Source organism: Trachinotus anak, unplaced genomic scaffold, assembly GCF_046630095.1.
Source record: "Trachinotus anak isolate AG129_WGS33_773 ecotype Australia unplaced genomic scaffold, CSIRO_AGI_Tana_v1 ptg000018l, whole genome shotgun sequence".
Classification (NCBI taxonomy): domain Eukaryota; kingdom Metazoa; phylum Chordata; class Actinopteri; order Carangiformes; family Carangidae; genus Trachinotus; species Trachinotus anak.
The window spans coordinates 12,626,485-12,651,304 of record NW_027273869.1 but is presented as its reverse complement, the minus strand read 5'-3'; the positions used below and the strand labels follow the sequence as shown (position 1 = coordinate 12,651,304).

Here is a 24,820-nt window from a genome sequence, read left to right as displayed (position 1 = left end):
TAAAACTAAGGAGAGGCCCAGTAACCAGCACTGCAGAACTCATGAAGACACACACAGTCTCTCTCTCTCTCTCACACACACACACACACACACACACACACACACACACACACACACACACACACACACACACACACACACACTCTCACCCCTCTCTCTCATAGACTGGGAAGAAGCATGGGGAAACAGTGCCACCTTGTGGCTGAATCCATGTTTATATACAGTACGTGAATTGTTAATGTTACACAAATTGTTAAAACTCAAACGTGTGTGAGTATGTGTGTTTGTATGGCAACTGGATCCTATGGTCGTCTCGTGTCTCTCAGTCAGACGTTTGGCAGCGGTATCCGCTCGTGGGTCAGGGTCAAACACACACACATGCACACCTAAACACTGGCACACAAGTGGACACACACAGACCATCTGCTCAGAAACAGTTCAGGGGCTCCATCCTATTCCGCAGACCTGTGTGTTACTGCAATGTCACTGCAATGACATATTTGTGTGTGCGTGTGTGTGAGTGAGGGCTTTGACTGCATCATCAGCCTTGTCACTCCATTGATCACCTCTGTCCTGTATCCACCTCTCTCTCTGCGTGTCTCTCTCTCTCTTCCTCTTTATGCCAATTTCTGTTTCTTGACAGAGGCACAGATAAGATAAACAGATGAGGTTATTTGGGAGTCTTTTACCTTGAAAAGCCCAGAGGCCACATTAGTTCCCACCAAAACACAACAACAACTTTCAAAAATGTAGTGTTGCATGGCAACAGTCCATTCTGGCCTATAGAGAAAAGTTGAACTTATTTTGCTTGGCAACAGATTTATTAACATTAAACAGACATCCAAAAAAGTGAGTTTTTTTAATGTTGCAACTCTATTCAACTTCCTTGCTTTTCCTCCTTTTGCCTGTCATTAAAATCCGTTCTGCTCTGCATGAGTCCTGATGCAAAATCGTTCTCTGTTGTCAACTAATTGTTTCAGCACTGATTGCCAAAGAATATAGTCATAGAATACTTGTGTGTGACTTCATTCAAATACACACAGCCAGATTCAGCCTCAGAATATCACTCTGTTAGAATAATTTTTACTGTGACACACTATGAGACATGTTTTGCACAATGTGTGTACACCTGAATATCCTACAGCAAAGGTAAATGTAAATAAACGTGTACCTGTTTCAATGTCTGACACAGCAGCACTTGTGGTATGTTTTTCCAGACGCACACTGAACTCACACTGACTAACACAAACACACATACGGTGGAGCTCTGAGCTGCCCGCTGACCCGTGTAGACAGGTTGCAGGGCTGTCATAACATTGCTAGCAAACTTGCAAGCCCCTTAGCCGGTAGCTAGGCTAAACACCAGTCTGACAGGCACAGTGTAGAGATGCCCCAGAGTTCAGCCCGTCGCACCCACCTGTCTGCTACTGGAAATTACTACAGCGTGCGAGTCTGCATGTGTGAATTGTGCAAGATTCTTGTGTAATGCGTATTGTCCCCGAGTGTGCTACCCCCAGCCTCTGCGTGTCTCTAAGATCAGGTGTGCATCGGCAAGAAACAGTCCTCCTTTTTGTGTGTGTGCATGTGCGTCTAAATCCCAGTGTGTGTGTCGAGGTGACAGGCTGGTGTGTCTACAGAGAATGTTGTAATAAGTACAGTTGACGGCCGTGTCAGGAGGTAGTGGGTGTCAACAGATAAAACTGTTTGTATTTAGGCCTGGCTTCAGTACACTGTCACTTCCCTCGGCTTCTGTCTCCCTTCCTGTCACCTTGTGTCTCTCTCTTTATCTCTCTCTTCCTCCTCTCTGTCCCTTTTTCTTCATTTTTCTCTCCCTGTCTTTTTTTTTTCCTCTTTTGCTACCATCCAACCACCTGCACTGCCTCTGTTAAATTCTCTCTCTTCTCTTCTACCTTCAGCCCCTCCCTTCCCCTTCCTCTGCTCCTGTTTTCTGGAGATGCAGTATGATGAGACTGGTCTTTGCTGATCAAGCCTGTCTGTGTTTGTGTGTGTATATCTATGTGCACCTCACATCATTATGACACCGGACTTTGCTGATCAAGCCAGTGAGAGTGTGTGTATGTGTGTGTGTTTGTTGTGCATGGCGCAGCATGATGGGACTGGTCTTTGCTGATGAAGCTTCGGTCTCAGAGTCTCTGCAGACCTTTTCCTCATTACCAGAGGAGAGACAAATGTGCTGCTCTGGAGGGAAGGAGAAAGAGGCAGAAGGGGTGGAGAGAGACTTTAAGTGAAGATTAAAAGAGACAGAAGGATGTAGAGACTGAGACTACAGCCACATTAGACTGTTTTATTTTGAAAAACACTATTTATATGTGAAAATGACATACATCCATACTAATACAGGTTAAGGATGCTGCAAGATTTATGTCAGTTATTTTCCAACATTAACTACAGTTTCATTCATTACATTTCCATATGCAAACACCTGTTAAATACACAGTTATGCTGCAGCCAAGGCTTATCATGACGGGTCATGGCTGCGGGTGGTCAGAGTAATGCAACATGAATTCTGGATGTACAGCCGTCTGAAATAATAACTGTGAAAAGAGTTTCCAGTGTTATCAGAGCTCAAAGAGATGCAAATGAAGTAAAATCGAATCAAACTGTTCATAGAAAGCTCACAGCTTTTCATAGAGAGGGGAAGCGAGATGTGCTACACCTGAATGCTTCATCCTGAGAGGTGCCATGAAAAACGTTGAATATGTTCTGTTATCCAGACATTTGAGACATCAGTCAAATCACTATTGTATGGTTGCTAAGTGACACCGTCTGCCAATCACCTGTATCGTGTGTTCTTTTTAACTTTACGGCAATACAGCAGTAAAGTTGGTGCTGATACAAATGAGACAGGCACAAGAGAGGGGAGTAAACAACGCATGTTGTTGGCCTGTTGTTGGCATCAGTAACACAAGCCTTGCTCCTACTTGATGAAGAGGGTCATCCACAGACTCTCACATCCCCCCTCCTCCTCTTCCTTCTTCATCTCATCTCTCCCCACTAACTAATGCGTTGTTCCAAACGCGCTGACAGAAGCAGCCTGTAATGGCCTTAATATTATACACAGTGGAAATGAGGGGAAATTAATTGTGCTGATTCTTGTCTTTCTCTTGCTTTTCTTCTCTCTTTGTGTCTTCGTCTTTTTCCTCCTGCTCCCCCACTTTCCCCCATGTTTCTCCCTCACTCACTCTTGTACCATTGACATACATATCTGTCTGTCCTCTGCTGCATCAACGCATCATAAATTTACTTAATATTCTTTGTATATGAGGAAAGGGAGGGGGCGGCTAATTAAAATTTAATAGAAAGAGCACCATGGAGGCATGCTGACGCACACACACACACACACCATACACACACACAAGCTGATTACTAAAGCTGTGCTGTTATAGACGGGACTTCTGGAGGAAGCAGGTGGAAATTGGTAAAATGAGAGTGTGTGTGTGTGTGTGTGCAGAGGGAGGGAGACATAAGGGAGCTGAGGGCCATAAATAGAGAAAGACTTAAGGGAACTAGCAATCAAAACAACAATTCACCTAAGTATTGTGAGAAAAAAACGAATGCTGGTTTCATTAACTAGCTGTATCTCAAACACATAAGAAGAAGTGTTTGTGTTTGTGTGTGTGTGTGTGTTTGTTGGGTGTGTGTCACTGGGGGTTCTTTCTTGATGGTGGGGTGCTGAGAGATTTTAATCTTATTAACGGCCCTTACCCTGTTTGGCAAATGGCTTTCCAACAGCTCATGTAATGAGCTGTTTGAAAGTGTTTTCAGTACACACTAACATACATCACTCAGGCACATAGATACACACACAGACACACACACACACACACACACACACACACACACACACACAGTTACACTAAACACATCTTAGACTTTCTCTTTTTTCAAACAGCCCCCTCCCGCCTTTGTGCTGAACAGAGGTGAGATTGCCAGCTGTCCTCACGACTCAGACATGAACACATAAACACACACACACACACACACACACACATACTTACAACCAGATGACAGTCTAGCACACTGTCTTCCTGTGGATGCAGCTTTCCTGTTTTAATATTAGATGCTATAGAAAGGACAGCAAAGTGCACAGTGGGTTTAGAGTGGGTTTAGTACACAGTCATCAGTTATATATGAGCATCAGTCAATCTGCTTTTATTAAATCTTGTGTGGGATTTTTCCTAAATGCTTCACTGCCAAGTGAATTATAGTTGCTATTACACTGTAGTTAAGCCATGTTTTATAGCACTGATGAGGTATTTTTTAATATTTTCCTGCTGGCTGCTGCATCAACAGATGGGTTCCGAAGCTTTCCAGCTACTTTTACTATTTTATGAAACAAATTGTTCTTTAAATTGGAGGAAAATGTCACTTCGTTTCTGTCAGTGTGGTCAAAGTCATCATTTTAGTTTTCAGCAGGCATTTTTGTTCCCCACTGTGTGCATAACTTATCAGCCTACCAGAAGGGCTTTCTTAATTGAAACAGGGAGCTGAGCCTAAAAACTTGTCAGTAAACCAGCCTACACGAATTCGACAACAAGATCTCAGAGAAAGTTTGTGCTGATTACAGTTTTTAGATTGTGAATGTACCATCTATCATTATTTGCAAACAGTAGCAAGTAATGCAGAAAAAAGCCTCCTGAACAGTTCACCTGTCTGTCACAGAACTTACACAGACACACTCACAACACAAACAGGTGATTTAAACTCTAGTCAACCTAACCTGCATGTCTCTGAACACGTGCCATAACTGTAGAACTGAAAGACAAAAAAGAAAAACCTTATTGTGTACTTTACACACATAATCCACACAGAGGTTTGCGATCATTGTGCCTCTTGAGAAAGTAAGAATGAGGCAGTCAGGTACAATTCCTTCTCTTGTTTACTGCTCTATTCAAAATCAACAGTTTCTTTCCTCTGAACTGCTTCCCGTTGAGAGCCGCGGATGGGAATTTGAAAGAGGGAAGCCTTCTGTTCAAAGCTCCTTCCCTCGACAAAAGGAACTGTGTGTTTTTTGTGGTTGTATGTGTTTTTCCCATTAGATCATATGACAAGGTGATTTGCCTCAAGCGTGCAGTCAATCACTGGGTCTTGGGAATGAAATGATAATTTTTCTCTTTTTTTTTGCTGTGTTTCTGAGGTAAATTCGCCACACTTAAGCAACATACAAAGCAGAACACATTCAAAGGCACTCACATTCAGACATTTATCAGCTACAAAGACAAATACAAATACATGGCGCATTTCATTATGAGATAAAACCACAAGTGGGAACCATCTTTTTCCCTCTTTTTTGCCTCTCCTGTCTTTTCCCCGCAGTTCAGGAGTAAACCAATGTGACCCTCATCAATATTGACAAGCTTTTTCATGAAATGAGCTCGGGGATGGAAAAATGAACAAGACCTTGGAGAGAAATTGAGAGCAGGATGAGCAGAATGCAAATGCTCTGATGACCAAGGGCATTACTTGTCAGAGGAAGGCCGAAAAACAGATATTATACACCTCCATTCCTCACTCTCTTTTGTCATCACTCTTTTTTTTCTCTATTTCTGTCACTCTATCTCCATCTCATTGATTCTACCCCTTCATTACTCTTTCCGGGTCTTTCTCTACTGTTGAACTTCCAGAGTGACAGCACATAAAACACCTTGGAACAGAAGCTCCCTGAGTGCTCATTAAGGCCTCGTTAGCATTGACAATGATCATCTCAAGAAGGGAATGGGTCTTGGATGGGTGGTGGAGCTAAACAAATGAGATACAAATATCTTTTCTTACCAAAGTGTCTTTTTACTGTGCCATAACAGAGATTTGAATCCATTTACTTTCAACCTCCTCTGGCACATCAGAGAGCTTGACACTCTCTCCCCAGATTCTTTAATGCAATGGATGTCTTTTTCTCAGAAATTTGAAAACAGGTGGACCTAACATGTATTTTTTCCCTCAGTCACAGCACCTGCAAGGCTTTTCTTCAGCCTAACAGTGTCAGTGCTGCAATTATCTCTCCTCCCTGAACTGCTGCCCTCACAAAGCAGCAGGAGCCACTGCTGCTGAGCGACTGGCATCTGCCCTTGTCCAAGGTGGCCAGTTAATGCTCGTAAAGGAAGCTTCTTTCACCTGCAAGGAGAAAAAGTGGAGCTGAAGCTGCACAGCCCACCATCCAAAATGAATATATTCCGTTTCACACAGAGACACAAGCTCAATGTTTCTTCCCACAAGTCACAAGAAACAATCCAGGCCTTCACTGGTTTCTATCCATATCAGTAAATGTGACCATCAATTCACTGTGATGAATTATATGACTCAAATAAGTTTCAAGAGTCACCTCATTGATTTCCATATTGTACAGAAATGAATGGAAACAATAGCTGTTTATGACAGCGGGAAAAATACATTTACATATCTAATCATGTGTACAGCATGCATTCGAAAATGGTTGGCAGAAATGTGAAAGAAAAAAAAACCATTTTGACCAAAAGCTTCAGAGTTGCTGAAATCATTTGTGCAAACTAAATGATGTGAAAGTGAAAAACACATGATTAGTGTATCAGCAACAAAAACACTGTGATGGTCCTTTAGGTGTCGTCCAGACATTAATAATTCTTTAATGTACAAATTCATATTCCAATATTAAACATACATGTCCTAGTACAGTTTGTGATATACATCACCTGCTGCCCTCTTGCTCTGACTGTATCTACAACTACTGTACAGAAGCGTAGCATGTAGTGTGTCTTTATAGAACAGGATCTTTTCCCCATAGCCTGGGGCAGATAGTGGTGAAGTCTATTCTAATGAGTGCCTGCATTTTGGTGTGTATTTGAGAGCATAGCTGTCATGCTGGCACAGTCCTACACACACACACACACACACACATTCTCCAAGGTATTTGACCTGTTTTGCCCCCGAGCAAAGAATAATGGTCAGTCCTGCATCCCAACACCCCTGTGCATTACCTGCCATTCAGCCTCCTCTTTTTTGCACAGGCATGTGTAAATTGTGTGTATGACAAGTTACCCTCCTCCTAAAATCCATATTTATGGCCAAATATTGTGTTGTCCTTTGTGAGTTGAGGCCAATGAGTTATACATGCCATGCTCACATACACAGGAGGCCCCTAAATATTCTGTTTAACGAACAATACAGTCCGTTTATAAAAAACAAATACAGTCACAGTGTCTCCTCACTTCAGTCTGGGCTATCTGACCTTTCTGTCGGATGTGTTAGTCAGCAGGTGGAAGTGTGTGTGGTTCAACAATACTCAGTCTCCCTTTGTGCTCCTCCTTTATCAGTATGTACTTCACACTCTTTGTCAAACGGCCCATTGTGGCGTTAGCTCCTGGTTAAAGACCTCTTAATTTTACACACACCTCTTCTTTCTCTGGGCTCTGTCAAAAGTGTCTCATTAAAACGGTCTCAGTGGTTTGTAGCCAGTGAATGTTCTCCCTATGCCATCAGCTCCTGGCGGTGGCAGGGTGAGGTCCTTGAAGTCCTTTTTAAGAAAATTGAGCTTGACAGCAACAGCAGTTAGTTTGACTTTTGCGTTTCCCTTTGTTGTTGTGCCTTGTTTTGATTCTGCACTGGAATAATGCAAAACAGAGGAATATGAAGTGTTGCTCACTTTTTTCTTTCTTTTCCCCCCCTGCTTCCCCCTCTGTTGTCTGTCCTTTTCTTTACTCTCTTTTCTCTCTCCACTGATTTACTGAACCTCTTGTCATTTTCTCTCTCTCTTCATTCTTCCTATCCCTCCTTTCAGGCAGTACTATGAGATGCTGTACAACACTGCAGATGAGCTGCTGAACCTGGTGGTGGACCAGGGTGTTCGCTACACGGAGCTGGAGTACATCAACGCCCTGTCCTTACTGCATCGCAGCCAGACGGGTGTAGGGGACCTGAGCACCCAAAACATTCGGCTGCAGCGGCTGAAGGAGATCATCTGTGAACAGGCCGCCATCAAACAGGCCACAAAGGACAAGAAGATCACCACGGTGTAACAGTTCAGGACAGGGTTCAGAGAGGGGGGGTGTTGAGTTGCCTGGAATTCAGAGACAGATGGCCAATTAAAGAGAATAACAGTGGATTTTCCAGTTAAATTACATGTACAATTTAATTGGGTCATGTATGCAAGAGTAGGGAATGATGGAGAAAAACCTGCAGGATTTTAGGGAATCTGGTTGGGAAACACTGAAATAGCCTGTTAATGGATGTTTGCTTTAGACCTAGATCATAATTTGTGTGAAATCTGTTGATGGACTGAGTGTCATCTTGCCTCATGAATCACATTGTAGTCTAGGGCTGACACAAATATACTTTTTTCAAACTCTGGGCATGTAGATTATAATATATACTCTAATTGGGAAGTGAGGTGACAACCAACACAAAGACAAACTTTGCAAGTCTAGTTCCCTCTGTATCTATGCCATAAGGTAACCTATATTGTCAGTTTCCCCTTTTTAAAAGACGTAGTAAGTCGACTTCAAGAGTCCCCCGCTCACCATGACTCCAGCTCCAGATAAAAGGCGATTGTCTTGGACACTCACCCGAACTTAGGCCAAATCTCATCTCATTTTCCTATTAGATCTAAACTGCTGCTCTCAATTACACCTCTATCTCCCCTCTCCTCGCAGTCCCGTGGGCCCACTGATTCTGTCTGCAATAACAGATGCCAGATTAGACTGTCTGAATGAGGCCACATCTTCCGCCTGCTGCCAATTTGGGTTGGTCCCCAAAGAATCCCCTCGCTGAGAATTGTATCATATCTATGGCTGTTAAAAATCTGTTTATCTGTCCTTTTTCTCATGGTCTGTGCAGTAAACTTTTTGCGGCTAGTGTGGAAAGTTGTTAGTTGATTAACATTTTTTACAAATTGGACAAAAGAGACAGACTGAGTAATGACGATATTTTTGCTCATTGCAAATTCATCCCTCTGATCAAGGTTTATTCCAAATGTAATATTTCAAGTCTGGCATACCACAGTGGAATGACTTGCATTTTTTGCATTAAAGTGTGTGTGTGGGAATACATTTAATCATTCAGACTCACTCTATAAACCCAAACAATGCAATTTTGAATCTTTATTTTGTCATCCCCTCTACATATGCTTGAGCCTTCTAAAGAGAACGAAACACATGAACTCAAGAGACCATCACAAATCACTCCCCTCCCTGCAACCCTCCCTGTTTTTAGTTCATTAACTTGGGAGAGAAGTACTTAACAAGAGGAGGAGAGGGGAATGGGAGCCTTGTCAATACAGTGGGCCCTGAAGCCCACAGAGCAATCCATCATAATGACACATAGGCTTGGATTGATGGGAAAACAACAGTGGAGTTGCTGAGGGGTTTGTCTACCACTACACCACTGTGAAATCTAAAATCTGCTCATTCAGCCGTTCACTTTAGAGCTACTTTTGTAATGTTATACATGGGGAACTTTAATACAATGTTAACTGAGTGTGTCATGTCACACACTGTTACTATTATACTATTACCACACACATACTACAAAAGTCCAGCAGGCTTATATGTTGGGCATACTCCATATATGTAGAGTGAGTGAGAACCACTTCTACTGTCCATGCTTTTTATTCTCGAGTGAATTATGTCAAATGTAGTAAAGGTTCAATTTCATGTTTCTATTTCTTTCCAATGGACCTTTATTTTGCACATGTGTTCTATGAGATTAATTTTATGTTAAGAATGTATTCAATTCTAAACATCAACCTGTCTTAGTCTTGAACAGGTGTAAACATCTTTCTTGTTCCTCTGGTTGTTGAGTGTCATAAATGCTCTGAGATGTTTGTCTACTCTAAATTAAGCACACATGATCTGCCAATGCGTACACTAATATACTGAAAAAATAAACCATCCAATCCCGATCTTGTCTTACATATTTTGTGTCTTTTTTCTCATGTGGTTGCAAAACAGTCATATTTTCCACTAGGGGAATAACATCTGACATCATACACTCAGTAACCCTCTTCCACACATGACAGTCGATCAGTAGATGTTGTAGAGATGACACCACCTCATCATATGACTGAGACCAATCCAAAACCAGCACTTGAGGATGTACTTTACCTGACAGGTGTGAAATTTTGTGTGACATGGTTCGAAGCATGATGTGTTCAAGTGCAGCATACCAGAATGAGTAAAATAAGCAGACAGCATACCACCTGAAGGCTTGTGTGGTTCTGGGCACAAGTCCATGCCTGCAGTCATTCTGGCACAGTGTGATATTTGCACTATGGCTGTGTTGTTAAATCTATTGTGTCTACTATAATTGAAAAGTAAATTCCAAATATATACAGAAGGGTCACCCCACCGCTGAAATTCAAAATCAGATAGTAAAGTTTAGTATTACCATATTTTCGATAGGTATTTTAAAACAGTAAATGCATCACTACAGGTCTACATTATCTTTTTTTTTTTTTTTGGACTGTGTATGTCAAAATACCCCAAATCATGTTGGGCATTACATTGGAAACAAAATATAAATGATGATAAATCATTTAAAGCATAGAAAAAAATGTTAATTGCAGCTTGGTTTTAGTCATCCTCAGTAAAGGTGTTTAGAACTGTGTCACCCAGGTTTTGTGCATTTTGTTTCCTTTGGGGACGCAAAGTAAAGTTTTAAAAGGCTTAATGTGACTGTTACTGTGTGGCCCCAGCCTCCCATGCTGTGGGGTTTGAGGGGACACCTCCTGCTGACAGGCTGGCACACCTGAGCAAAAGCTGCACAGGTGTTTCCGTGATAATCACCGCGCTGCTGCCGTTCGAACACGCGGCGTGGAGGGATTTGGATTTACGCTTCTCACGTCCCCGAGTTGTGAATTTTCACCCCTTCTGAAATATCCGTGGGGTCTCAAACACAGATATCGAGGGGGCCCACAGTAAAACTACACAACCCACAATTCCGTTTACCCCGCACTTGTTGCTCAGCAACAACAGAGGACGCTTCGTGTGAAAGCTAACTTGCTAGCTTGGTGGAGCACGGATATTTAGACGTTGTTTTGTTCTACAGTCCTGACTTTGACTGCTTGTCGGTCATTCTTCAGCCCCTTGTCGCCGAGTTTCCATCATGAAATAATGACGGAAACACCGAGTCAACAGCTTCGCTCAGCGTCGCCTAGCTGCTGCCCCCCAGGGTCCCTCCCCGGCGGAGAGGCAGAGGCGCCCAGCCGCGGTGCGCTAGAAGACAGGGGAGAGATGGAGGTAAGGAGTAGGATCTCTGAGCTGGTAAAGCTGTGTAAACTTCATGTTGTATGTCAGCATTCTTCTTAGAAACACACTTTCATAGTCTTTCATTTACTCTTTTCAACTTTACAAAAATGTAAGCTAATGTGTCGTTGTACCAAAGTGGAATAAGTTTAAAAAAAAAAAAAAAAAAAAAAAGCATAGTGACTGCATATTAACGAAGCAGTTTGAATAAACCTCCATCTTTGTTCCGTTATGCAACAGGTAAAGCAGGTAACCTTGTGCAGGAGGTCTGGGGAAGTAAAACAACACAGCAAGGTCAAATGGTTGATTATTTGCAATTTGTAATGGTAGCATTACCATCAATTAGAGTGCTGTGCCTCCTTCTTAAGCTCTATCTGTGTGTCCTGCATGAATATGTGCATGTGTGCTTTTAGGGGCAGGAAGCTATTGAGCTAGAGGCCATGGGCTTATGCTATGTAAAAGCTGCAAATCCTCCACATGCTAGCTCCACTAGTCTAATAAAATAGTGCATTTTATTTTTATGTCCACAGAAGCATGGTGTTTTAACTGCCGAGCTGGTTTCCAGCAGCGTTACTCACCTTGGACGTTTTGGCACCGGGCTGCAGCACCTGTACCATCACCTGTCTCTGCCTGTAAGACACATACCTACTCAGACAGCATACATAAATAGCATTATGTGGCTTGCAAGTATGTTTAATTTACCAACATAAAGCAATCCCTGAGAAATCTGTTGACATTCATATTGTGTCTCTTTCCAGTTTAATTCTGTGACAAATTTGGTTTGACCAAGGTTTTATTTTTCTGTACCCTAGAATCACAAACTCAGTGACATCTCAGTTTTATGCAATTATGTCCATCTTCAAAAGCTGGAACTGCCACACAACAAAATTAAAGGTGACTCTTTGATATAACCAGCACCTCTTCACTCCTGTTTTGTACTCTTTTGCAAAAGGATGTAATAGGATGTAATTAAGATCTGATGTATTTACATTTGAATCATTTTTACTTTCTCCTGCTGCCTTTTATCCTTTAATCAATGACTTTAATTTTGCTCATCTGCTAGATTTATCTTGTGTGAGCAACATGCCCTACCTTGTCATCCTGGATGCGTCTCACAATGAAATTTCCAACTTCTTTGGATTCCAGCCACCCAAGAACCTAAAGGTAACGCAGGACCTTGAGCTGACAGGATAAGACAACATTTGATTGGTGGCTTGGGCTTCACTCTCTCCTGCTATTCCCTCAAGATAGGCCTGGATTTCCATAGCCCATCTGTAGTCACTGTGAATATGCTTACAAGGCATTAACTGCCCTTGAATGACAGTGAACTTTACTGAATTGAAAATTCTTTCACACACTTTATAGATTTAAAGAATTTCTTCAGTTATACTTAAGACTTTTGTTAATCGTGTGCTGTTTTTTCTCAGGAGGTCAATTTCTCCCATAACCATATGACAAAAATGAAGGATTTATCAGCCTATTCATCTCTTAGTAAACTGGATCTGGACTGTATCCTTACAGAGCAACATTTACATTCATCCATGTGCATATGAACACACATATCACCCCAGCTTCTTCTTTGCCTATATATGATAATGTCTGTTAACAAACACATTCTATTCACCTGTATTTTCTCCTGTGGAGTTTTCTTAACTTTGCCATGTCTCAGACAACAGCTTCAGCGAGATCATAGGTCTTGAGCACTGCTGCAGGCTCACTCATCTCAGCCTGGCAAACAACAAGATCTCGAGGATCAGCGGCTTGGACGGTCTGCCCCTCACACATCTCTGTCTTGTAGGTTCTTCTCTATTACAGTCAGAAATATGATAAAATGGTGCATGCTCACATATAGACATTCATACATGCAGTATGTACAAGCACAGACTTACAAATATGTATTTTAAACAGACAAATTATTTTTCTTTGTATGCTATTGCTTTGCAGGACATTGTTTCCCTCTATGTACTGGAGTTAATTCGGAGTTGTACTATGTGTTTTTTTACCTCATGTATGCTCACTTTCACCTGTTTCTGTTTGTCTGTCTTTTATGTCCCCTCTGTCTTCTCTTTATGTCTCTGTTTTTGGCTGCATTTTTACATTCAGTAAAACCCTGGCCCCTGTTTGAGAATCAACATATGGTCCAACAGCAGGGCTTTTCTCTCTCTCTCACTCTTTTTGCTTGTGTGTGTATGTGTGTGTGTGTGTGTGTGCGCACATGCGTGTTCTGTCCTTTATCAGTATTTCCTCATTGTCAGCAGCCCTCGGTCTGGCTGTGTCTGCCCCTGTCTGTAGCTTTGCTTTGGGACCAGCTGCTGGTGTTTGAGTGAACCTGGACCAAGTTCAGGACAAAGACACACTCACACATACCTTGTCCATCCAGCATCCATCTAATCCCATCCATGACCCCTTTTCCTCACATGCTGCCTCCCTAAACAGCATGGCCCTGTCAGCTAGCCTGTTTCCCAGCCCATCACAGCATCGACCCAGAGCTTCAAGGGACCAGCGCAGTCAGCCACCCCCACTGACAGCAGCCCTCTGCCATGCAGCATACTTGGCAAGAGCAGGGCAAAGTGTGGCCAGATAGATAACAACTTTAGTGAGAAGCAGCCTGGGGACCCTGACAAGAGAGGGGTTCCCATGTCTGGTTCTTTAGTTAGTTAGCATGCTGTGCTAGCACCTCGCCAGCTGTTTGGCTGTCAGTCCGCACATATCAGGATTTTGCAGAGAGGCAGGCCTGCCACTCAACTCAGTACTGAGGGGAAAGAAAGTTCAGGCACCATGCAGAGCAACCATGACATGTCCTTAATATTTATTAGCGGGAATCATTGAAAGGATATGAAGTAGAAGTGGTGGTGGGATGCCACTTACGTATACATGCATATGCATGAATATCATGTACTCGCCTCCTTGATTGTCCTCTTTTCTGTCTGTCCAGAGGGGGAACCAGCTGGAGAGGATTGAAGGGATGGAGAATCTAAGGAGTCTGCAGGTTCTTGACTTGTCTCTGAACCGCATCTCCAGTCTTTCTGGTCTCCAGAACCTCCACCTACTGGGCTCCGTCAACCTGGAGAAAAACCTGGTACTTATGTTAAGAAACTTTAGAAAGAACTTGTTAGAAGCAGAAATACAGGAGCTAAGCCTAATTCTCGCATCAATTAAGATATTGATTCATGAGAAAATAGAAATAGCCTACCTTCAGTTTTTGTACTGTAAATTCAAATAAAAATGTTTTTTGAGTAGCACATATTGTCACAATGTGTGAGTAGGTAGGACTTTATTGCCCTTTGAAGATATTTCAGTAGAATGGATAGCTGTTTTAGCCTCAAAAACCTGACCTTGACCAGTTTCTGATTTTAATGACAAAAAATGATCTACTACTCTCCCTGATTTTATGTTATTTTTCCAGATTACTGAAATTCAGGAGTACAAGCACATTCACGATCTTCTCCTGTTGAGGGACCTCAATCTGCTGGGAAACCCTGTGCAGGTAACCCAAACCCTGTACTAAACATAGATTACTACCATGGGAGCAGTACTATACATGGCAGAGGTCAACTTCTTGCATCTACCGTCATGCATTCTGTATCCGCCTGTATGCGTTTGAACTTCTATGACTTCCATCTGTATACTACCTCTTAAAGTTGGTGATATTTCACCCAGGCACCTCATTGAAAATGTATGTGCTTTCAATTAAGCTCCATCATATGTTTTTGTGTAATATTTCCCCTTCGAATGGTAGGAGCAACAAGACTACAGACTGTCTGTTGTTTTCCTGCTTCAACATCTTACTGTACTGGACCAAGAGAAAGTCACTGCTGAAGAGAAGGTATCACTAAACATCATAATCATTTAGCTAATTTTACAAACGGATACTGTTGTAATGCAGCAGCACAAAAAATAGTAGCTCAACATACTTGATCTCCATGTTTTATTAGTATACTTCACTGATCCCTTTTTTCTAAGACTAGAAATATTGCCACTGGTTTAATGCAATGTATATTTTATATGTGTATTCCTTGGATGTGAACTAGGTTAAAATAATACTAACCATAAATCCCAGGTGTCATCAGTGAACAAATATGATCCTCCTATGGATGTGGTGGCAGCCAGAAATCACATGACCCACCTGGTTTATCAGCTGATACAACCTCAGGTGCTCTATGACAGGTTGGTACAAATAATAAAACAACATAATGTAACGAGGAGATAGGAAAATAAAAATTAAAAAAAAGTGACTGAAATGAAAGACCTAAGCATTTAATGTGAAGGTTTAAATACATTTGAGATGGGATGATTAGTCATAATCATAGATATCTTGTAAAATCAATGACCACGAAAGTTGTTTTCAAACAGGATTCAGCAGGATTTTATCTGCAGCATTCCTGTATTACTCATATTATCTACTCTAAAAGAAAAAAAATGAGTTCATACATCAGCACTTTTTTGAAAACATCCATCATCAGCAAATAAAATGCTGCAGCTAGAGTCAATTTGACATTCTCCTCTGTGCTTCGAGAAAGAGCACATCCATATTGCCCACAAGGTTCCTGTTTATATTGACTGTAGGAGTGGCTTTCAAGAACAGAAAAGTTTGTGCTCTGGCTTCATGGTTTATTATACTTGCTGTAAGTCTTGTTCATCTTTGATAAGGGAGGTAACTGAGTTTGAATCTCTCTCTCTTTCTCTCTTTCTCTTTGTCTCCAAGCAGTACTTTGCCCAGTGCAGACTCTCCCTATCCTATGCTGGTGCTCACAGGTCCTCAAGGCTGTGGGAAGAGAGAGTTGACCCACAGACTGTGTCAGGAGTTAAGTGAATACTTTGCATATGGGTCAGTCCCAGAGTTTCTGTGCACACATCATCACTCGCACATCCAGTCCTCACAGACAGTGTCAATTTATAATACAGGTACTAGGACTAAATTATAAATGAATAAATCTAGTGGAATAAACTTAAATGTTAAGCATTGAAATTACTTGACTTTTTTATGTTTTTAAGATGTAAAACAAGTTATGTTAATGTGCTCATTAGTGGTATGACAAGTAAAACAGTTTATATCCGTTTGCTTTTTGCATTGTTTACTCACTAGATGCCAGGCAAGCAGCTCCCTGCTATATTGACTGTACTGTCAGGTCTTTTGAGGCAAAACAATGAGCTGAAAAAGGCACAGATCTGCAATTTGGGGTGTTGATTCTCAGCAGAATTTAAAGTACTAGCAAAACTTTAAGTGTTAATATAAGCACATATATTAAATATATACATATTACATAATGCAATAAAGTCCTCTTACTTTGGTCCCAGCACAAAGGGATCTCTCCACTGCTAATATGGAGAGACTGAATGATTACACCAACCAAAATTATTTCAATAATAATGGTAATACATTTTATTTATGGAGTGCTTTTCAAGATATGCAGAAATGCCTTATACAACAAGGTAAGTAAGAGAACAAATGGGCATCATGTGGGTGTCAGATACTTGATTAATCTGAACCCATTCTTGAAATGCAGGTTGAACCTCTGTCTTAAGGAATGCCATATTCCTGATTTTTATCTGGTGTTTGGTTTTACTGTCTTGAGCATTCCAGAAACCCAGGGGTCTCTTTAGTGGTTACAGGTCTAGGATTTTTCACATTCTAAGACGTCATAAATTATATGAATGGATATGACAAAAGCCCCAGACTGAGTTTTTCTCTACTTTATGTGTGTCTGTTTCCACAGAACCTGTCACACCACAAGGGGGCCCTACTTTGGAGAGGAGAATGGAATTGATTACCATTTTGTCAGTGAGGAAGACTTTCAGAACATGATTCACATGGTTTGTTAGCTTTATATTTAGCTGCTTTTTGTCATCACAGGCCTAGGAGTGACTGCATGAGAACAAAATACATGTCTTAAGGTTATTTTGAGTTCTGTGCTCAAAATAATCTTATGCTCACAGTGTCATAAGTCATTCATTCATAATTACACTTGCACACAAGATAATTAAATGTAAACTGTTTTTTGAACAGCTGCATCATAAGTGTGCTTGATTCACGTAACTCCTTCAGCAAATTTCAAATTGACTTCACTCAGTGGCCACAATGATTTCAGTAGATGAGATAATTTATTTTACCTTGGTGGATAGATTTAACATTTAGTCAAATAGGGTTCAGAAAAATGGCTCCTGGGGTCTTGGAAACATTTGTTTTTCATATCGTCCCTCTTGTCAAGCTGCCTGTTATGTAAAAGTGGCAGGGGATGAATGATAGAGGTCGGGGTCACAAAGTCATTTTCACAACAAGGACTGGGCTAGTATTGATGCCTTTTGTCTACTTCAACAGAGGAAGTGAATCAGGTTCACTTGACAGTCTGCCCCTCCCTCTTTGTCCATTCCTCACTTTCACCCTCTAGTCTTTTGTTGCCAACTACTTGGTTTATCACTGTCCTGTCCTCCCTATCTTATTCCTCATACTCTCACCTCTCATGCTGCCGTCCTCTTCTTCAAACCTTTTTCCCTCAGATTTGTTCGTCAGTAACTATGCAATCGTAACCTCTTGAACCCACTTCCTGTGGCAGTTTGTATACAAAATTAACCCCAATCAGCAGTCCCTGGAACTTATTATAGTCTTTATTGTGCTATAAACCAAAAGAAGGCCTGCTGTGTAATTGTATCTGAAGAGCTAGTAGTCTGGTAATATGGAATCACCAGAATCACGTTATGTAATTGTGTGTTTAAATACTTTTCAATGACCTACTTAGAAAGGTTAAGGCACACAAACAAAATGTTCATGGGAGCTCACAAGGCATGTGAATTATGAGTAAAAAGTAACAAAGAATAAAATGAGGTGTGTCACTGAGTTTCCTCTGCACTATTATTCTATAATGTGATATTTCATAATGTATGCAGTTTTAAAAGGCAGAAAGGGCAGAGTTGAAGCTAATTTATTGGGATAAAACTACTAAATTAGATTACCAGTCTCTTGTTGGCACACTGTTGACTTGCTCCACATGTGGCCATTTAATTCACTGATTTGATTGTCTGAGTTCTCCAGTTGCTGTGATTTTAAATGTAGCAAACCACAGCAATAGTGTACGATAGGCTTCAATAAAACCAAGCTTGAAAATTACATTTGCACAAATAGCTACTAAATCACAGTAGAGACAGAACAGAGACAACACAATTCATACAATACAACTGTTTCTTGGGAATAATACCAAAATTCACCTTTACTACTACAAACCAACAAGAATGGCGGATTGGTGAATCGGTCCATCAGCTTGTTGAGTTATAATCTATGCTGTTCAAGTAAAACTGCCCAAAGGCTGGCAGACAAAAGGTCAAGGGTCATGTGTGAGAAGTAACAAAAAAGGGAGATTTTTGCCCTGACCACCAGGTCAAAAGTTCAGTTCACAGGTGGGCAAATGACTTCAGGTTATTAATCTTGACAGAACATGTTGGGGTTGTGTATGTGTGTCTAGTATTATGTTGATTCTAGCTGATAAAGGTGCCTCATAACTGTTCTAGTCATTGTACTGTGATGAATAATGGGGCAATAAAGTGGTGCACTAAAACCTTCTCTCATTCCTTCCCCTCATAACTGGAAAATCCCTTTCAGGGTAAGTTTATCCAGACCATGCAATATGGGGGTTACAGGTATGGTCTGACCAGAGACGCCATAGAGGACGTGGCCAGAGAAGGACTGGCCTGCTGTGTGCACATGGAGCTGGAGGTATGCATATGGAAAACTCATGTGTGAGAGTACGTCAAGTACGAGGTCAGTAAAGCCAGTTCACTGACATATAGTGGAGATGGAGGATCTAACAGCAACATATGATGTATATAGCATTACCATACTCATACTATATGTTTGAGACACTTTCTAAAGCACATTTAGTGAAAAAATATATATACATCAGCATTCCTCACAAGGTCCTGAAAAGGTACAGTTATACAAGTTATACAAGTATTATATTTAAAGTAAATGTGACAGTGTGTGTGTATGTTTGAGATTGGGTCAACCAATTCATCCACTGGCAAAAACTTACCCTATCTTCAGCAGACCCAATTATCTAGGAAAGAATTTCAACTTAATTTCTGTGCTGCTCTCCAAAGAGTGGCTTCGAAACATACAGTTAAAATGAAGTTTAACTTTGGAATATAAAGAATACCACCTGAATATAACCTGCTTTGTTACAGAAATGCAAACTGCTTGTCTCCCCCTGCAGGGTGTGTTCAGTCTGAAGAACAGCTACTTTGAGCCGCGGTACATCCTGCTCATTCCCACCCAAGTGGAGAAGTACACAGACCACCTAAAAAGCCGTGGTCTCTACACCGCAGCGCAGATTGACATGGCGGTGTCCCGTATAGAGCTCTACGCAAACACCAACAGGCAACGGCCAGGATTCTTCGATAACGTTATCCCCTGTGGTACGGCAAGGAAGCACTTTGTTTACTGAATTATTTGTATTACAGCATTAAGTGTATTCACTCATCTACATTTCAGAGGACATTAATGGTAATTTAATATTCTGCAGTGGTTAATTCGATCCATTTTACTAATTAGCCAATTAATGTTTAATTGCAGTACAGTGTTATAAATATTTACAATACATTTTCGACAAACATTAATTTTAAGCCATAATAAACACTTAATTGATTCCCAGGGGAGATATTTTATCTTTCTACTTGCTTAATCTTTGGATATCATGTTTGTGAGGAAGAAACTGGGACGTCTTGCTCTGATTGCTCTGTTCACAGGCAGTTTGTCATTGAAGTGTTGCAAAGCTAGTGCGGTCCAGGCGTCATTGGTATAGCCTTAGATAAATTAACACACGCACTAAAATCCATACACTACTCTTTCAATCCAATTACCACATGTATTAAGGGCATGTAGCCGCAGAATAGCTGTGTTTGTCATTCCCTCATGAAAGCACTCGGACATGTTAGCAGTTTTGTTAATGAGATCAACATGCAGGGAGTGCAGGACACTCATCACTTTAATGCACTGCTAGCTAGCACCTCATTACACTCAGGTCATCATTCCCATATCTTTGAGGCATTAGTTTGATGGCAGATGCATTGGCTCTGTTCACAACCATATTTTTTGTCTGGTGTGTGTGTGTGTGTGTGTATGCGTGTGTGCGTGCGTGCGCATTGGGATGTGTGAGTAGATGACTGGGAAGAAGCATACCAGACACTGAGGCAGGTAGTAAGAGATTACCTGTTGCTGGAGGAGCAGGAAGGAGAAAGCAACAACAGAGCATCCCCTGACAACACGTCTACAGGTGTGTATCTGTTTGTTCAAACAAACTCCACAAAATCAACTAAATTAAAGCATCAGGACCCCAATTTTGCAAAGTACAGTCAGGTAGGTGCCCCTACTATTGTGAGGGGACACCTCACCAACTTAAAAGGTCAAAATCAATTAGCGAGTCACAGGGAGTATTACTCAGCCCTTTAAAACACTTGTATAATGTCTCCTTTGTAAAGTCTGAAAAACTTGACATCAATTTTATATTTTCACTTGATATTAAGCATTTTTAATCTGTCCCTCAATTCTATGGAAGTGCAAAACTAAATCGCTAGAGTGCCACTTTGAATTATTAAGTTAGATTTGGTATCTTCATGCTCCATGTTGTGCATTATCTGTTTATATATGCATTTTGTGCCTGTATGCATTAACCACCATACACACTATTACACAGTATTGATATTGATATACAGTATCTGTGTCTCTCAGCCTCAAGCCATGAGCCAGAGGAGAAGCCACTTTCACCCCTGTTGAGGTCAGGATCAGGGACACTTAGGTCACACTCTGCCACAGCTCTTGACCCCTCAGATCCCTCCTACAGAAACTATTTAACCAAGATCCAGGCAGAGCTCAGCCCTCAGAAGAGCCCCGCTGTGAGTTACAACATGCCTGATGAAAAATGTATTGGTAATGAAGCCTGTAACTGAATGCTAAATAGACATCTAGGCTCTATCCAATTTATGGTAAAATAATCTGCAGCCCACTGACAGGATGCTGGCTTTCCCTTTCCTCCCCATCCTACCGCTGTGCATCATCACGCCTGCTTTCCATTTTCCACCCCTTTTTGTCCCCCTTTAATTATCAACTTTTCTCTCCTCTTTCTCATCTGAAATCCCTGTTTGTCTGTCCTTCATCTCACCTCTGTACTTCATCATAACTTCTCTTCCTCCTCCTTCTCCTCGCCTCTCCTCTCTGCAGGAGCTAGCTTCCATCAGGAGGCGTGAGCAGCTGGTGAGAGAGGCTATAGTGGGGAAGAGTCCAGGGGTCTACAGCCAGCTCTTCAAAAGGTTCAATATAAGTAGCACGCACTACACTGCTCTCCAGTGCTTAATTTCAAGTGGGCACTCTCAACTGGGCCAAATTGATTTAATTGGAGCACTTGTCCTAACTGTGTTTTGATGGTTTGTTTTGGGTTAGTGTTTGACCTTGAGGGTTAAGTGGCAGGTGCCCAAATGATTTGAATCTAACTGTTTGTTGATATGATGGGCTCGTTTAGTGGCGCTCTGCACTCAGTTGTCCTAAAATCTACCTGTAGCTGTCACCTCTTCTAACTACACCAAATATGCATGAAAACAAGAATGAATGATTGCACATTTTATTCTAGAGGACTGTGTGTTAATGTGTGTGAAATTGCTTTTCTCTATGATTTATACTGGTGAAGAATTATTATTGAATTTAGTTTTATTTTTTTGTTTATCACAGCTTTCCTCAAACAGCACCATCATCACTGCAGAATCATGATCCGGGTACCCATTTTAGTGAGGACAGCAGGTAATGACACACACACGCACACACGAACACAATTGTATGATGCTTATACACTTACTGGTGCTCCTATATACATACCAATGCAGTTAAAATGCACATTTAAGGCCTTATGTTACTGTATGAGAATAACAGATACATAGACGTGCTTTAAAGTTGTATAAGATTTCACTCTGTGCATGGTTTCTAAATCTATAATAGCTTTTTTGATTTATGATGAGGGGAGAGAATCTAGAAGAAGCCTTGAGGTTTCATAAAACACAATCTCAAGCCGAAAATGGAGGAGCAGAAAGCTGCTTTGTGGTCGTATTCTTTTCTGTCTAGGTCTGTTTTTACAACATATGTTCACTTTTAGTGCATTTTACTGGTACAAGCCATGAGGGGACTAATCTGAGCATACATCCCACACACATGCACAAGACACTCACATGCTTACAGACACAAACACCCACTCACGAATTCAGATTTTCCAGCTTTTGCTGTGCACTTACACTCAATAAACAGGCTTGCTCCACAAACATGGATTTAATTAGTCATGCATTGACACAATATGTGTGGTTATGTGGGTGTGTGGTGCGTGCACAGCTTTCCCTTGCTTGCACAAATTAGCAACATTTTACTTCATTATTTTTCCTCAAAAGAAGGCATTACAGATACATGCAGAGAAACAGTGAGTGTTTAATCAAATTAATGTATTGCCTGAGGGATCATGTTCTGAGAAGGCAAGTTTTTCGCAACTTGTTAAAAATCTTCCAGTTCTGTCAACGCGGTATGAGTGATACATGCCCCCAGTGTTTACAGTTAGCATTACTCAGCCCTTCAGTATTTCAGGAGGATTCCAGACACCTGTCTACTTGTTAGTGCTCTTAAGAGGATGTGTCTTTACTTGTGTGTGTTTTTTTCTCGCATATTGTAACAGAAGATCCTGTTGTATTTCTCTGATGGGATTTTTGTGTTGTCTTACGTGTGTGTTGGTGTGCGTGTGTGTTTGCGTGTGTATGGTCAGGCTTCATAGAGTACTGTAGATGAGGAAAATAAATAACAAAAAATTGCTGTCAGTGTCCCCAACTCTGGTTTGTACTATCATGAACACCAAGAAGGAAACTGATCCCCTACCCATGATTGTATCATTTCGAAAACCACATCTTTCTAGTTCTTCCCTCTCTAGTTTTTCTCATTTTTGTCACCATTCACTTTAACAACCTTACACATCTTGTATAAGGACGTCTTCCTCCCTTTTCTGTCCTCATCTCTGTCTTTTTCCCCCACTTTCTATTTGTGACTTATCTTTCCCTCCATCCCTTCTTTTTCCTCCTTTCACAAGCAGCTCGGATGAGTCTCGTGCCAGTTCAGCACTGTCTGTTCCCAGTTCAGCTGGGGCCTTGTCTGGCTTGGTGGAACAGCTAGATAGCTCTGTCTTGGGAAACGCCTTGGAAACACTCAAAGGTTATTATTGCTTTTTGTCATTTACAGCATTTCTGTGTTGATATATAGTATATATAAAATCAAAGAGAGGGAAGATTTTTGAGCTGCTAGAGGACAGGGAAAAAGACAGATTAACAAGTATTTTGTTGTATATGTATTATTCTTAAAACTAAAAACTGAAATATTTTCCTTATTCATGTGTACTTTAGTCATTTATTTTATAGTTTAAAAAACAGTTTTTCCATCTGTAAATCACCAACATCAGATTATAAGATCTGCTGCTGTGTTTCCATATCCTACATTAAATAAAACATTTCCATTTCAGACCAAAACCATGATGCCTGCCATCCAGACACAGATCAACTAGCTGCAGTCATGTCCCCCTCTTCTGATAGACGTCCTGGATCCAACATCAAGCCCATCCTGCCACCAATCCCCACTGGACGCAAGACCCCTGCAGCCCCCAGCCTGGCTCCTTCTCCAAGACCCAGCCCAAACGCAGCAGTCAGAGAGGGAGGTGATGCAAACTTGGAGCAATAGCTTTTAAGCTTTTAGGGTATCTGACATCTAAGAAAGTTGTAAGCATTCAAAGTAACAACTTTTTGTAAGAATAAAACTTTAACATTGGAAGAAATGACAGGAAGTTCATAGTCAACCGCAAAAACCACACATAAGTTTCTATCTCACCACAACCTACACAGACTGATGTGTTATACCAAAGCGATACTTGAGATTAGGTTTCACTGTCAGCACTTGCCTTTTCCTGCGCTCTGTTACTCATGCCACAACATGTCAGGATCTTTTCCACTTGCACTATATACTGTATACATGATAAGTGATGCCGGTAATGACCATATATAAGGTAACTACACTATGATTATAGGCAAAGTTGTGCTTTTCCTCATTGTAGGATTACTGTCTTACTGGCCTAAAGGTATACAGTGTTGTCAAGCAATATGATTCAGGCTTACACACAGATTGACAAGTATGTCTAGTTGTGTGTTGAAGAAAACCGCTTTTTATTTTTTCATATTAACATGTACAGATTCATGACGTGGGATGTGTTCATCTTGGAAAAGTTCATGTTTGCAAAGTATGCGGTACATGTCATGTTTTATGAATGTACCATTAATTTTCCTGGCAGTGAAGTGGTATTATGCTTCCTACTGTTCAGTAATCTCATCAAATAGAATTTGCCATTGACAACTAGATACTGATCTTTTATGTGTAGCGTAGAGCTCTTGTCATCGGATGATAAATACATCATTAATCTTTATCTCCTCTGATGGGATTATTTATTCAACTGGAAATGTGTTCATATGGAAGTTGTTGACAGGTATTAAACAGTGAGCCATCACAAACAAGTTGGTGTGTTTTTTGTGTGTGTGTG

At 41.1% G+C, this 24,820-nt stretch overlaps 2 protein-coding genes across 3 annotated transcripts in view; both read left to right on the top strand.

The window, feature by feature from the left end:
- exoc4 (exocyst complex component 4) overlaps positions 1 to 9,889 on the top strand; it is a 107,980-nt gene extending 98,091 nt beyond the window's left edge. For both annotated transcript variants that reach the window (XM_071501843.1, XM_071501844.1), the window contains one exon: positions 7,772 to 9,889. In XM_071501843.1, the coding sequence (XP_071357944.1) occupies positions 7,772 to 8,009 (238 nt within the window). In that variant the 3' untranslated portion in view covers positions 8,010 to 9,889. The remainder of the gene's footprint in view (positions 1 to 7,771) is intronic.
- A 674-nt stretch (positions 9,890 to 10,563) lies between these two features.
- col7a1l (collagen type VII alpha 1-like) overlaps positions 10,564 to 24,820 on the top strand; it is an 87,148-nt gene continuing 72,891 nt past the window's right edge. The window contains exons 1-18 of the mRNA XM_071502282.1: positions 10,564 to 11,225; positions 11,762 to 11,863; positions 12,044 to 12,125; positions 12,295 to 12,395; positions 12,659 to 12,740; positions 12,901 to 13,025; positions 14,167 to 14,310; positions 14,638 to 14,718; positions 14,971 to 15,057; positions 15,292 to 15,398; positions 15,937 to 16,059; positions 16,949 to 17,045; positions 18,826 to 18,939; positions 19,436 to 19,637; positions 20,381 to 20,494; positions 20,950 to 21,113; positions 21,439 to 21,527; positions 21,943 to 22,011. Coding sequence (XP_071358383.1) covers positions 11,100 to 11,225; positions 11,762 to 11,863; positions 12,044 to 12,125; positions 12,295 to 12,395; positions 12,659 to 12,740; positions 12,901 to 13,025; positions 14,167 to 14,310; positions 14,638 to 14,718; positions 14,971 to 15,057; positions 15,292 to 15,398; positions 15,937 to 16,059; positions 16,949 to 17,045; positions 18,826 to 18,939; positions 19,436 to 19,637; positions 20,381 to 20,494; positions 20,950 to 21,113; positions 21,439 to 21,527; positions 21,943 to 22,011 — 2,009 coding nt within the window. The 5' untranslated portion in view covers positions 10,564 to 11,099. The remainder of the gene's footprint in view (positions 11,226 to 11,761; positions 11,864 to 12,043; positions 12,126 to 12,294; positions 12,396 to 12,658; positions 12,741 to 12,900; positions 13,026 to 14,166; positions 14,311 to 14,637; positions 14,719 to 14,970; positions 15,058 to 15,291; positions 15,399 to 15,936; positions 16,060 to 16,948; positions 17,046 to 18,825; positions 18,940 to 19,435; positions 19,638 to 20,380; positions 20,495 to 20,949; positions 21,114 to 21,438; positions 21,528 to 21,942; positions 22,012 to 24,820) is intronic.